Consider the following 15,727-nt stretch of genomic DNA (forward strand, 5'->3'; position numbering starts at 1 on the left):
CTCGCGCAGGGAACCTATTCGCTTGGTGATGCAAACCCCGCGTAAGGTAGCCTTGAAGCCTTCCCACAGCACGGACCAGGAGGTAACTGAGCCTGTGTTTATGTCAAAGTAGTCATCTATTGCAGTGCGTATGTCCTCTTTAAAAGTCGGGTCAAGCAGAGCTCTACTAGGAAATCGCCACTGAATTTCGTACCCTCCCAGCCTGGGGATCGCTAGTGTCAAAACAATGGGAGAATGGTCTGACAGAGTGCGAGGCACTGTGGAAAGGTCTTCTACCCATCCCGCAATACCAGGGGAGATGAGCCAATAGTCAATTCTGGTGCTGGTGTTGTGGTAGCTAGAGTGGTGAGTGTAAGCTGGCGCGTCATGGTGCAGGCTAGCCTCTATGTCCCCTATGAGAAGTGGGAGCAGATTTCCACCAGCACTGAGCGGGACCTAGGTTTGCAATCAGGAGAGGGAGAAGTGCTGTCTCTATTAGGGTTCATCAGCATGTTAAAGTCACCCCCTAGGACCAGTAAATCAATATCAGAGTGAAGCAGCGTTAGCTGTAGATACCGGAAAAAGGCAGGGGAATCAACACTGGGGCCGTAGATCCCCACCAGCGGGACCCTGTGCCCAAACAGCGACCCCTCGATGAGAGCATATCTGCCTTCTACATCAGTTTTACTGCCAGTCATTACAAACGGGACACGCTTGTGCACAAGAATCGCAGCCCCTCTAGCATACCTACTATAGCAAGAAAACACTGTGTGCGACCCCCAGCCTTTCGCCATTGAAGCCACATCCCGCTGTACCAAATGAGTTTCTTGTAGAAAGAGGACATCCACCCCATGGCGCGCTGCGTAAGCCAGCACTTGCTTGCGTTTCTTCGTGGTGTTTAAACCTCGCACGTTCCAAGACATCAAGGTAAGTCTGGAAGGGCCAGACTGTAAACCTATCCTGGCCATAATTCCTCAGTCAGCAAGATCCGCTGAAGGAGTGCAGATGGCAGTCTGCTCCTATGCTGCATGCAACCCATGTCTATCATAAGTGACCACAAAAACAAAACAAATCCCCACCCACCACCCAGCCTCCCATAATCCCACAAGAGGCAATCCCCGAGCCATTGCTGCACAATAGTGGAGAATACAGAAATCAATAGCAATTCAGTAAAACAAAATAACTGCAAACAAAATTGTGTTAAGGCCCCAGAACAAGTCAACAACATGGCCCGCGCCATCGGGGGGTAGCGACGCCACTCCAGGCGGGCTTCCTGTCAGGCTGGGCCCATAACCAGAATACAGATAGTGATAGTGTTTATAGGAAGAGCCACATCCAAGTTACATCATATTGCAAAGGGAGCATCAATCAACAACGCCGAGAGGTCAGCCATGGACAGTTTCTGCAAAAAGGTCGGCACTGGATTGAGTGTCGTTACGGGGTGGAGAGTTCAGGGGTGAACCCGTCGCCGCCGGTGAGCCCTTTTTTTTGTACCCATGACAGAAGTCCTGGGCTTCCGCAGGAGAGTCAAAAATACGGAATCTGCCATTCACATCAACCTTCAGTCTTGCTGGGTATAGCATACCATACTTTAGGCCTAGGTTCCGCAGAGTGGATTTGACACCATTGTACTTGCGGCGAGCCTCCTGGACCAACAGCGTGAAATCCGGGAAAAAGGATAGTTTACTGCCCTGCCACTGCACCTCCTCAGCCTCTCGTGCCGCACGCAGTGCAGCGTCTCGGTCGCGGAAGTTCATGATTCTAGCAATAATGGGTCGAGGTAGTTGGCCTGGCGAGGTGTGGGCCCAAGAGACCTGTGTGCACGTTCAACAACAAAGCCTGCGTGAAGGTGTCCCTGCCAAAGAGCTCGATCAGGAGTTGTTCAACGAAGGTGTCGAACCGACCCGTGGCGGTAGTCTCTGCCACGCCAAGAATGCGAATGTTGTTGCGCCTGTTGCGCGCTTCTAAGTCTTCGTTCTTAATGGCAACCTCTTTCAGTATTTTCTCTACTCGCTCTAGTCTCTTCAGTGATTTCGAGGCACCATCTTCAATGTCCGAAATCCGCGATTCGGCCACATCGAGCCGTCTGTCATGGGCCTGCACTGTGGACCCCATGTCCGCTAGTTTTTGCTCCAGGCTGTCGAAGCGGGTGTCTAGGGCCTTGAAGCCGGCACGCATCTCCCCCATCATGGTGGTTACCATAGCCGCTGCGTCACCCATGTCTGAAGAGCTGGAGGCCCCAGCCGCCGAGTCAGGCGGGGGGTCTGTTGCAAGGAGTGGGGTCTTGTCAAAGGTTAGTTTCCTCTGGTTGGGGTCTCTCTTCCCCATCCCCTCTGCAGGACGGACGGCGAAGGCGAGCTTGAGCAGGCGGTGGGTTAGCTCGGCAGTGGTAAAACAACGCCGAACTCTAGTAGTCTCCAGAAGATTCCTCCAACCGCGTGGTAACAGCTTCTGGTTGTGAGCGGTCAAGGGGAGCTAGGATCAGGTCCGGCCTTGCAGGGTCGTGATTCCAGTGCCAGATGGAAGATGTCGAGGGCACCCTCAGTGTATGGTGGAGCGGGGAACGGCCCTCTCCTGTCGCGTAGAGCAGGAGGGATGGAGGGTAGAGGAGCCCTGCGAGCACTATTAAGGCGGGGCCGCCGAAGGTCGGGTAGCGGCGCTCAACGGCCACTCAGCCGCCAAGCTCACACTCCCCCGGCACCTCCCCGCAAGAGCCCCCGCCTGCCGCCCAGTATCCGGCCCAGGCCCGCAAATCGAGGCCCCGGCCCCGGCACCACCCAGGCCGCACGGCCGAGATCGCGCCGGGAGTCGGTAGCCCCCACCCGGGAGCCCGAACCGGCCGGACCGCGCACGAGAAGCCCCCCAGAGGAGGCCAGTGAGGGCGAAGGCACAGGGACCAGGCAGCGCGCAGCACTCACCAGTGGTTGGGCGCAGTAAGAGAAGATGGCGCCGAGGTCCGTAGACCCCGCTCCTCCTCCGCCAAGCGCTCGTCCCAGGCCGTTCCCATGGGCTCCAAAGTCACCCAGATGGTCGGGGCGACATCAATGTTCGGATCTGCAAAGATGTGGAGTGCAGGAGGGGCTGGTTACATCGTAGGCGCCGCCGGTAGGAGCCCGCGTGGAGGAGCTTCACGGAAAGGCGGCCATTCCGATCACCACCGTGGCCACGCCCCCGGCTTACAACGGTTACTTAACACTCTGCATGGGTTCGCTGGCGAAAACCAACTAGAAGTCAACATAGACAAAACTAAAACTTTGACTATCTACGGAAAAAAGCATTCCCATGCCTGGTCGCTTGGAAAAACCGCAATCTTGAACTGCAATGAGTATAAGTACCTAGGTGTCATGTTTAACAAAGGGGGACATTTGTGAACCAGCTTAACACCATCAAGAGGAAAGGAATGGTGATTGCGACAACTCTAAGGATGCTAAAAACAAAATTGACTGGACCAACATTTGCCCCACTTCTTTGCGATGCGCAAGCAAAAATTCCACCAACAGTAACATATGGCAGTGAGGTACTGAGAGGCAGGGACGCTTCGCTGCTGGACACTACCTTGGCAAAGGCATATAGAGTAATGCTAAACCTCACGCCATATACCTCGCCAGCACAGATTCGTCTAGAGCTTGGCCCAACAAAGTAACTCTATGCAAGGCGAGGCTCGTATATCAAGTGCTGGCACAAAATCAAGAACTCCGCCAGGAACACATTGAACCATCAGCTCTGGCAGGAACTGTGCAGCACATCCACCACGCCGGTTAAAATATACCTGGATGAATCACTTGCGGAAACACAGGACTAGCTGAATTATGGGAAATTCCAACAACGCACTTGCACTTTAAGTGCATTGTAAACAATGTTATTAAGAAAATTTCACTCACAGAAGATAAAGCCACATTTGCACACAGGAGCCACGCATGGATGACTTTGTGCAACTACAAATCTTTTGGCCCACAGGCATACTTTGAACTGGGGTACTCTAGGAAGTCTAAAGAGGCCTTTCTAAAATACAGGTTATGGATCCTGACAGTCACACCCCATCTCCCACCATGGCTGAGAAAGAACTACGGGAACCTGTGCCAGCTATGCGGAGTTGGGAATGAGGACCTTGAACATATAATATGCTCCTGCATCAAACTAAAAGAAGAAAGGGTAGGCCTCTAAAAACTCACTTCAATGAATGTGGCATCCACACTCGGAGACAAGCAGTACTCGCTTGTTTTAACCGAAGGGACCCACAACTAAATAGGGAGCTTGTCAAGTTCCTATTTCAAGTTGCAGCCAAGCAAAGGATCAGCGGTACAGCAACCTGCCTATAGACTCCTGAGGCCCTAAGGGAAACGAGCCATGGAAATTCTGCACTTTATCATTCACGCATGCCCTAGTACATGACATTTTTAACAGCCTATGGATTGAAAAGGAATTTCATCAATGTTTTATTAGAATGTATTTTTTGTAATGGTTTTAACTAATCAAAAACAATATATTTTTTACTTACTTACAGTAATATGCTAAAGAATATTGATGGAAATATCTGGGTGAAGCCGAATGGGATGCTGGGGGGTCATGATGACCAATTGCCAAATGGTATAACTAAAGCCAAGGTGGTAACTAGTACGCTAACTATCAGTAATGGGGATGGTGGGGGCCAGGGTAGAATACCCTTAGGGAACGGAAATGGCCCCTCAAATCAATCTAATCAGAGTGAGACCCTGAATAACTAGCCATGCTATACTGGAGGGTACAGGACAGAGAGAACGCAGATGATTATGAACTTGAATAAGCAAGGTGAGAAGAGGGCCCCTAAGTGAGGTTCTGGCATCTGCATAAATGTCCCCCCGAATGCTGCCCATATGTGGCGGTTTTGGCGAATGTACCTCAGCTAACATTGGACCAAAAGGAATTGGATCATGCTTTAAAAAAAAAGTGGTCCATTGGCTAAACAACAACTGTGGTTACCCAGTGGGTTGTGCTGACCAGATAGTCTTAACCCGAAAAGTAAGCTGGATTGGCCCCCTAGATAAGAATTTACAAGGCGATTAGTCCCAATTGGGCTAGGAACACTCTAGAAAGAGCGGTTGTACCATCATATCATGACTCCAATGTTCTTCTGATACCCCTGGGTTATTTCTACAGACATTTAAGGCCTTCATATAACAGGGGAGGTATCCAGGGGAAATGTAGTGCTAATTCTGTAGTGCCAGCCCAACAACCATATGCACTATTAGTGTCTAATAGATTCCAAGCCCTTAGTACATTCCCAGAAAACGATTGACATAGTATTGTCGGTCTATCCAGTATGGAGTTACACACAATGGAGATGGATTGACGGAAGAAGAGGTGACAGGAGTCCGTATATTTAATGCGGTTAAGCTATTATTAACTATGCCTAATTCCCACCCAAATGTTACAAATCCATCTGTAATACACCCATTTATCAGTGAGGAGGATGTCAGTTTATGTGAATACCCTGATGATTATGCAGGGAATCTGTCAGTAAATGTTATAAATTAACCTGTAATGCACCCACTTATTAGCGAAGAGGATTTTAGAATATGTGAATACCTTGATGACAATATAGGGAATTTGCCAGTAAATGGCTATTTTATTGTTACCTGGAATATAGCCGGACTGGCAAATAAAAAGAATTCACTTGGTTGGGCAGATTTTATTAATAAACATGATATTATCTGTATGCAAGAAACTTGGAGTACAGGCCAAGTATATTTCGAAGGGTTCACCTCCTATGATTTACCGGCATTACCTGCCCTGAAGGTAGAGCTAAAGGTGGGTTGTTAATCCTCCTGTCAAATAAATCTCTGTTTAAAAAATATATTGTAAGAACTACTAATGCTGCTATGAAGCTATTGATTGCACTAAGAGACCCCAAGATCTGTTTTTATGTTGCGACATTTATTTTAAAATCGATTCATGCGAGGAAAAGTATCATGTTTTCGTAAATTGTTTTTAACTGATCTTAATGTATTAATTAATTAGATTATATTTGTGTAATTGGATCTCATTGTTTGTACATGTATATCTGTTTCTTTTTTGGTTGCTACACAAGCTTGTTGAGCAGAATCGAAGAGAGCTTCCTGATAATGAAAAGAAGTTTTCCAAGGACTTAAGTTTTTAGGGGAATCAAAGGTATTTTCTGAGGACTTAATATTTTGTTTGGGGATGCAAAGTGATTTTATGAGGATCTGAAAGTTTCCTAACACTTTGTGTGAGCTCAGTAGGGGCATTTACACACTGCAGCAGCAAGACCTGCTTCTTACACACTGACAAGAGAATAATAAACCAACCATACCTGATTAAGGTGCTTCTGACATCCTGCAAAACAGAGAAATAGACACAATAAAATCAGTTTCCACAGGGGATGTTAACGTTATGGCAGTATTTTTAGGATTCAAACACTTCTTTCTATCTATGGTTAGAAAACAGTGACTGGGATCACATGACACAGCACATTCTGTGGTATTGCATGACTAAGCACAAGGGGCCAGATGTACAACCCTTTTTTGCGCTTGCAAATGGGAGATCAGCCCGTTTGCGACCACAAAAAAGGGTCCTGGCATGTACAAACGCTATTTTGTGAGTCACTGACTCACAAAATAGCATTTGTGAATCTCGCTATTTGGAAGGGGCGTCCTTTTCTAATAGCGAGAAACAATGCCATGTAGGAGTAGTTTCTGTCCTGTAACTCCAGTTCTGTAGTAGGGGTATCTCTGTTATAGTCATAATCTAGTGAATAGTCCCGCCCATGTGCGAGGACCACGGCAATCAAAAATAATCTCTTAAGTTGTCAAAAAATTGTAGAACTGCAAAGACACTTAAGAGAGAATTTAAAGACAAATAATGCAGCCTATATCCACAGGCTACACTGTCCAGTACTTCAACTAGAAATTCCACCAAAAATTCACAAACAGCAAAGCCTGTCCAGATTTCCCTTGCTTTAATAGCAAAAACCCTCTAGAATGATAGAGAGGAAGGCATGGACAGACAAGCCCCATAGGCTGCCATTATGTGGCTTAAATAGGATACTGTGCCTTTAAGAGAACTTTCCAGAACTTCTCCCAGTATCCCAGAATGCACAGCAGGTCCCTCTTACTTTCAGTTCTTTTTGAAGGCGTAACACGCCAGACCTGTAGCATTCCTTTCATGAACATCTCTCTCCACCGGGGAGGCGGGAGGGCGCTTATGTCTATAACAGAGATACGCCTACTACAGAACTGGAGTTACAGGACAGAAACTACTCCCTCTGTACTAGGGGATCTCTGTGTATAGTCATAATCTAGTGAATAGAATGGCAAGCCCATCCCCACACCAAAGCGGCGGTGGAGAAAAGAGAAATAACACCACTACTGTGCGAACAGATTTCGCAGCGAAGCCTGCCCAACCTGAGCGTCTGCCCTGGCATCAGAATCCAGGCAGTAATGCTTAGCAAAGGTATGGACCGACTTCCAAGTGGCCGCCTTGCAGATTTCTGCAATTGGAACATTACGGAGCAGAGCTGTCGTGGCAGCTTTGCCCCTGGTGGAATGAGCCTTAGGTTTATCCCCTAAGGTCTTATTAGCTTTTTGGGAACACAATTGTATGCAGGACACAATCCACCTAGAGATAGACTGCTTAGAGGTCGCAAGACCCGTCCTGACCGATCCATAATTGATAAACAATTGGTCTGACCTACGAATATCTTTGGTTTTATCCAGATAAAATTTCAACACCCTCCTAACATCCAGGGAATGCAACGACCTTTCCGCTGGAGATGAAGGATTCTGAAAAAACGTAGGCAAAGTTATGGTCTGGTTGACATGAAAATCAGAAATAACCTTGGGAAGAAATTTAGGGTGAGTACGCATAACAACCTTAGCAGCATGAAATACAGTATAAGGTTCTTGGCAACACAACTCCTGAATTTCACTCACCCTGCGAGCCGATGTAATGGCCACGTGGAACGCCGCCTTCCAGGACAGGTGCTGCAACGAAGCCTTATGAATAGGTTCAAAAGGCTCCTTCATCAATCTGGACAGCACCACATTCAATTCCCATGAAGGCGAAGGAAACCTGACAGGAGGGAACACTTTCTTCAAGCCTTCCAGAAAATCTTTAATCACAGGGATCTGGAAAAAGGAAGTCTGTGAAGGGCATTTCCTGTAGGCAGTCAATGCAGCGATATGAACCTTAATGGAATGGACATTAAGGCCAGACTGCGCCAAATGTAGAAGATAAGGAAGGATGACATCTTCCTTACATGTCATCGGATCATAGTTCTTGGACTTGCACCAGATACAAAATCTCTTCCACTTGTACGAATAAGAAGTCCTAGTGGAAGGTCTCTTAGCTTCCTTCAGTATGTCCATACAATCTGCAGGGAGATTCAAATGGCCATATTGCACTATCTCAGGAGCCATGCCGCCAAACTCAAAGACGAGAGGTTGGGGTGCAACATCTGCCCCCGAACTTCGTGAGAAGGTCCGGCCTGCACGGCAGCCGCATGTGAGAAAGGAGAGACCGGTGAAGCAGGTCCGTGAACCACCACTGTCTGGGCCATTCCGGGGCAATCAGTATCATCCGCGCCCTGGACTGGGACAGCTTGATGAGAACCGTCGGAATCAGGGGAATGGGTGGAAAAGCGTACAGAAAGCTGTTCGACCAGTTGATCCATAACGCATGCCCCAGCGTCCCCGGCTGGTAGTACCTGGAGGCGAAGTCTCGGCATTTGCTGTTTTCGGCGGTGGCGAACAGATCTACGTCTGGAGTCCCCCACCTTGCGAAGACTTCTCCTAGTACTTCGTCGTTTATGACCCATTCGTGGTTTTCCTGAATCAGTCTGCTCAGTGCGTCTGCCTGAACATTCTGCACACCTGGTAGATGGGTAGCCGTTATCGTCAGTCCTCTGGCCAGAAGCCAGTGCCAGATCGCCTGTGCTTCCTGCGACAGGGTGCGCGATCTCGAGCCCCCCTGCTTGTTGAGGTAATACATCGTGGTCGTATTGTCCGTCTGTACAAGCAGGGAGTTGGTACGGAAGGACGGAAGAAAGGTCTTCAGCGCCAAGTGAACAGCTCTGAGTTCCAGGAAATTGATGTGGTACGTGGACTCTGTCTGTGACCACGTCCCCTGAATCTGTAAGTCCCTGGAGTGCGCCCCCCAACCGTGGAGAGACGCATCCGTCACGATAGTTTGCGTGGGAATGTCCTTGTGGAAGGGAACCCCTCTCAGGAGATTCTCCGCCGAACACCACCACTTCAGAGACTGAAGAGCCTGCAGAGACAGTCGTATCTTGTCATCCCAAGATCCTTTCCTCTGATCCCACTGGTCCTCCAAGCACTCTTGCAACGGTCTCATGTGCAGTCGTGCATGAGGCGTTAGGAAGATACACGAGGCCATCGATCCCAGTAGAGAAGACACCGTCCTCACTGTTGTAGATGGAGTGGTCATAAGAGCCTGAGCCTTCCGAAGCAGTGATAATCGTCGCTCCTCCGAAGGAGACACGCTTGCTGACAGCGTATTGATGGAGGCTCCCAAGTACTGTATGCACTGGACCGGAGTCGGGACCGACTTGGACATGTTGATGTGCAACCCCAGCTTGTTCAGTAGAACGCACGTCTTCTGGAAGTGTGCTTGCGCTTCCGAGAAGGAGGAGGCCTTCATCAACCAATCGTCCAGGTACGGGTAGACAAACACCTTGTTCTTTCTCAGGTGCGCCGCTACCACCGCCATGCACTTTGAGAATGTTCTCGGCGCAGACTTCAGTCCGAATGGCAGTACTGTGAATTGATAATGATTGGCGCCGACTTGGAATCGCAGGAACTTCCTGTGTTTGTGTGCAATGGGCACATGGAAGTATGCATCCTGGAGGTCTATGGCACACAGCCAGTCTCCCCGTTGCAGCTGAGGATAAATCTGATGCAACGACAGCATGCAAAACTTTTCTCTGCGAATCCACTTGTTTGCTTGTCGCAAATCCAGAATGGGCCTGAACTCGTTCTTGTCCTTTTTACGAACCAGAAAGAACCGGGAGTACAGACCTCTCCCTCTTTGAGACCGAGGTACGTCTTCTATCGCCCTTTTCCTTAACAGGATATCTGCCTCCGCCTGGAGCTCGTGCAGCTGAAACTGCGAGCTGACCGGAGGGATTGACGGAGGCGGGCTGGTGAACCGAAGACTGTATCCATTGCAAACAATATTCAGCACCCACTTTTCCTGAGTAAGTTTTCTCCACTCTGCCAGAAAAAATTTAACGCTTCCCCCCCCCTTTAGTCGCTGTTGCCGACTGGTGGCCGCCTCTGCCTTTCTGGCGCTTCTGGAACGGTCTTCTGAACTGCTGCTGTTGTTGTTGCTGCTGTTGTCCTGAAGACTGGCCACGCCCTCTTCCTTGGCCACCGAACCGCCGCTGGAACGGGCGGTACGACTTCTTGGTCTTCTTGGGTTTTTCCAAACACACCGCCGTGAGCGTTTCGGCCTCCGCCTTCATGCGGGCAATTTCATCATCCGCATGTTTTCCGAACAGGGTTTCGCCAGAGAATGGTAGATTGGCAACCTTTTGTTGTGCGTCCGGCTTTAGTGACGTGTGGCGGAGCCAGGCGTGTCTTCGCTGGTAAATCCCATGGCAGAAACCATGCGCCGCCAGCAGGGAAGAGTCGGCTGCGGCACTGATGACCTGATTCGCCACCAACATCCCCTCATTCAACACCTCTTGGAAGTCTTCACGCTTGTCACGCGGCAGATGTCCCACAAACTGTTGTAGAGATTCCCAGAGGGCTCGGTCACACCGCCCCAACAAGGCTGTGGCACTCGCGGCCTTCATGGAAGTCGCAAACCTTTTCCCCAGACGAATCCAGCCACCTAGATTCCTTATCTGGCGGAACTGTGGAGGATGGAGTGGTGGCATGCTGTTTACGAGCTGCCGTCACAATCACAGAATCTGGATGGGGCTCCACCCTTAGAAAATCCGGATCCGAGTCAGGAGCCCGGTATTTTTTCTGCAGTCTCGAGGGGGCTGCCTTAGTCACCGCCGGGGTGAGAAAAAGGTCCATGGCGGGATCTTCCAGGCCCGGTACCAGTGGTAGTAATGGCCGAGACAGATGTTTCTGGTGCAGCGTCTCGAAGATCACCGATGTCTTGGGCGTGGGCACCGTCAATGAAATGCCCAACTTCGCTGCACCTCGTAAAAGTACGTCCTGGAAGGACACCAGATCATCAATTGGTGAAACCCTTGTTTCCAGTGAATCCAACAAGGTCGGAGAATAGTCCCTGGTCCCTGAAGACCTTGTCCGGGAACGAGACCTGTGCCGCCGCCTCGACCGTGTGGACGACCTATTGCGCGATCGTTCCCTCCTCCTGGAACAGGAGCGCGATCTCCCAGTACGTGGGCGCTCCATAGGTTTCCGTGGAGGTGTCTTCCATGGCCTGTCCTGGGGTTTAGGTTTTGGAGTCCCCTTAGGCAGTGTAGGAAGCGGAGGCAGTGACACCGATCTCGGCGGTAGTACAGGAGGTATCTCCGGCCGAGGAGCGGGCCCATGAGGTGGGACCGGTGGCGGAGGCTGCCCCGCAGGAGGAAGTGGAGGTAGTGGAGGTAGCGGCGGATTGGTGGGAGGATCCTCCTTAGGTAGAGGAGGAGGAGTTTTAGGCCGAGGTGGTGTATAAACCACAGAGTACACCGAGCCCGGTGACTTCTTCGGGGGAGGAGACTGCGACCCAGACCCTCCAGTATGGGAGCGACGCCTCCGGCGTCCTTCACCAGACTCAGCGTGACTTTTTGCGCCAGAATCCCTTCTGCCCGGCTTAGGGGAGGCGGAAAGCCTCGGAGATGACGATCTCTTTCTGCACGACGTCGAGCGCCGTTTTTCAGGCGTCGAACGTCGACCCAGCGACTCCGGCGTTGAACGCCGTCTCCTCGACGTCGAGTGCTTCTTCCTCGACGTCGACCATCGCCACCTCGACGACGAACGGTCAGTCCTCGACGACGAGCGTCGACTCCTCCTCCGCGTCGACCGTTTTCTCGTGGTCCTCGGCGACGAGGATCCCCTCGACGGCGACCGTCTGCTCGACGGCGACCGGCGGTGTCGCTTCGACGGCGAGCGCCGGTGCCTGTCGGTCCTTCTTCGACGTCGATGGCTCGACGCTGACGTCGACGACGACGAAGATGCCGTCGGCGGTGACTTCGACGGCGGCCTACCCAGGCCTCTCGACGTCGACCGTCCACGCTGTCTCGACCCGGAGCCCCGGGAAGAAGGGGAACACACCGTCGTCATCCCTCTCGACGTCGCCGTCGATGCAATCGACGTCGATGGAGACCGGGACCGTTTGCTGGGCTTCCTGCCTCTGGGGAGCCCCCCAGAGGCCTCAGCAGGGGCAGAGGGAGCCTTCCCAGCCTGCCCAGACCCACCTGCAGTCGCCTCTCCTACAGGCCTTGAAGCCTAATCTTCAGCCTGTCCCTCAGGGTCCTTGTAGAAAAGGTCTGGAAGATGTCACAATCTTCAGGGACATGTGCTTCAGGCAGACAGAGTATGCAGACGTCGTGTGGATCAGTCTTGGCCTTCTTCCTTCCACATGCTGGGCACTTGTCGAAGAGAGCAGGCATTTTAGAGCCCTAAAAAGCCTGAACAAATACACAGAAGTGAAGGGAAACACCAAGTACACAACTGAAAACACTTTTAAAGCCAAAAGTGCACAAAATCCAATAAACCCTTGAAAAAGGGAGAGCTCAATGCACCAGGGTCCTGTTAGCAGGAGCCAGAAAAAAGAACTGAAAGTAAGAGGGACCTGCTGTGCATTCTGGGATACTGGGAGAAGTTCTGGAAAGTTCTCTTAAAGGCACAGTATCCTATTTAAGCCACATAATGGAAGCCTATGGGGCTTGTCTGTCCATGCCTTCCTCTCTATCATTCCAGAGGGTTTTTGCTATTAAAGCAAGGGAAATCTGGACAGGCTTTGCTGTTTGTGGATTTTTGGTGGAATTTCTAGTTGAAGTACTGGCCAGTGTAGCCTGTGGATATAGGCTGCATTATTTGTCTTTAAATTCTCTCCTAAGTGTCTTTCCAGTTCTGCAATTTTCTGACAATTTAAGAGATTATTTTTGATTGCCGGGGTCCTCGCTCATGGGCGGGACTATTCACTAGATTATGACTACATACAGAGATCCCCTACTACAGAACTATTGTTTTGCAACTACATTTGCTGCCGCAAAACACTTGCAGTTTAACACCTACTTCAAGTAGGTGGTAAACCACTCGCAAACTTTGTGAGTGTGTGCAAAAATATATTTTAAGAGCAGGCAGAGGTCACAGGGACCACTAATTGCCCTTAAAAAATTAAACTGAAAAGTTTCATTTTTCTATTTTAAATGCATTTCGTTTCCTTTAAGGAAATCGGGCTGCTTTTTTTTTTAACTGCTTCATTTTAATCCCTGGGAGTGCTTGCCCCATGAATTTTAATGATGCATTCAATTTGTGACCCCATTGGGAATCGCAAACATTACCCGAGACACTGTTGTACATTCACTTTTGTCACAATTCGACGCAATTTGCGACTCGCAAAAGTGAATGTTCGTACATCTGGCCCAGAATGTGATATTCTGAATGAGGTCACATGACATAGCAGAAACTAATATTCTGAATGGTAATGACACAGCACAGTGTCATTCTGAATGGAGTTGCAAAACACAGCACATTCTAACATTCTGAATGGGGTCACTTGGCACATTGCATGATGTTCTCTACATGGTCACATGCATGGATATCATCAGGGATTGACAGGGGTTGCAGCTGCGACTCCTGGCTTGCCTCTTGTGACCCCTGGCACTGCTTGTGCGACCCCTGGTTTCAGAGGTAGCAAAATCAGTGCCAAGAAGATAGAGACAGCTTATACTTAAGGGAGTCATGCTTCACCTTCGTTTTCAGCCAATTCTTTATTACACGAATAGTGAATACTAGCTTATCATTCATTATTACTGTAATAAAAAAATGAGGCACCAGGATCTAGTGGCAGATGTTTTAAGTAAAAAAAGAATGTATGCAATGTGCGTGCTGCTGGATGAGTGTTTCTGTGTGAAAGAGAGTATGTGTTTGAGAGAGTATGTCTGTAAGTGTGAGCATGAGTGTGTGTAAGTGAGTGAGTGCCACTAAAAGTTAGTGAGTGAGAATAAGTGAGATTGAGGGTCAGTAAGTATGAGTGAGTGAGAATGAGCTACAAAAAGAGTGAGCGCACAAGTGAAAAAGCATGAGTGAGTAAGAGTTTGAGTGAATGTGAATGTGAGTGAATGCGAATGAAGGAGAGAGAATGAGTGAGTATGTTGGAGTAAGAATGAGTGAGAGTGTGTTAGAGTGAGTGAGAATCAATGAGTGCAAGTGAGAATGAATGATCGAGTGTGAGTGAGTGAATGTAATTAAATGTGAGTGAAAATGTGATGTTATTTTTGCTAATCTGCCATAGGCCCTTACATACTGTAGGTAATTTGTGACTTATAGAGGGGCCTGTGTAAAAATTCCACTTCTGGCATACCAGAGGAAAATGTTAACATGACAGGCACCTGTTAAAACTACTGCTTCTGGCATGCTGGGGTGTAATTCTTTCCCTAATGGGAACCCACTAAGTAATACTGGCACACTTGAGGCAATTGTTGCCATAGTAGTCCCCCATGGTAAAATGCTGGCACTAGTTCATTGGAGATGCTTCTTGGTATAACGGAAAAGATGCGCCCTCATGGACTGCATGGAAACAAGTTCCAACCACAGCAAGAAACTCTTTAACATTGTCAGAGACTTCTCCTGCCCTTTAGACACAGAGAACACAATCTCCCCTTCCCAGGAACTCCTCAACACCAGGGCTTACTACCACAACAAGATATCCACCGTATGGAAACTGCTCACCACACAGAGCTCCACAGCCATCATGAACTCCATCTACTCTGGAGCACCCAGGCCCCCTGCCCCCACTACCTCTTCAACCTCAAGAGCAAGGAAATCAGCTGCAAACTCACCTCCATTCTCAACGCAATCATCACCACAGCCACCTTTTCCAATCAATGGAAACATACAGAGGTCAGAGCAGTCTTCAAGAAACCCTCTGCCGACCCCAGAGAACTGAAGAACTATTTCCCCATCTCTCTGCTCCCCTTCCCAGCCAAAGTCCTTGAAAAGGAAATCAATCCCCAACTCACCAAACACCAGGAGGGCAACAATCCGCTGGACTCCTCCCAAACCGGTTTCTATGCCAAATACAGCACAGAGACTGCCCTGATCGCTGCAACTTATGACATCCTCGACCATGGGAAGACACCGGCCATGATCCCTCTTGACCTCTCAGTAGCGCGTGACACCGTATCCTACCACACCCACATCAAAAGACTCTGCCACATTGGGATCCAGGGAGATACTCTCAAATAGATCACATCCTTCCTCACAGGACGAACCCAAAAGATCTGCCAACCACCCTTCACCTCGGAACCCAAGAGCATCCTCTGTGGCGTCCCTCAAGGCAGATCAATCAGCCCCCCACTGTTCAACACATTTATTGGCTGATATCGTCTGAACCCATGGCCTAAACATCATATCTTACGCAGAGGACATCCAGCTCATCCTCTCACTCACAGAAGACCCCTCCCCCTCCCCCACCAGGACCAACTTCTACAACTGCATGATGAGCGTCGTCGACAGGATGAAGACCAACTGCCTGAAGTGCAACACGGACAAGACGGAAGTGCTGATTTTTGGGAACAATACCTCCCCTTGAAATGACACCTGAT

At 49.5% G+C, this 15,727-nt stretch overlaps 1 protein-coding gene across 3 annotated transcripts in view; it reads right to left on the reverse strand.

Annotated features, from left to right (window-relative positions):
- The window catches only part of LOC144754199 (E3 ubiquitin-protein ligase TRIM39-like), a 197,630-nt gene that overhangs the window by 92,889 nt on the left and 89,014 nt on the right, over positions 1–15,727 (reverse strand). For all 3 annotated transcript variants that reach the window (XM_078641786.1, XM_078641785.1, XM_078641784.1), the window contains one exon: positions 6,290–6,312. In XM_078641786.1, the coding sequence (XP_078497912.1) occupies positions 6,290–6,312 (23 nt within the window). The remainder of the gene's footprint in view (positions 1–6,289; positions 6,313–15,727) is intronic.

This window comes from Lissotriton helveticus, chromosome 5_1 (assembly GCF_964261635.1).
Source record: "Lissotriton helveticus chromosome 5_1, aLisHel1.1, whole genome shotgun sequence".
Lineage (NCBI taxonomy): Eukaryota > Metazoa > Chordata > Amphibia > Caudata > Salamandridae > Lissotriton > Lissotriton helveticus.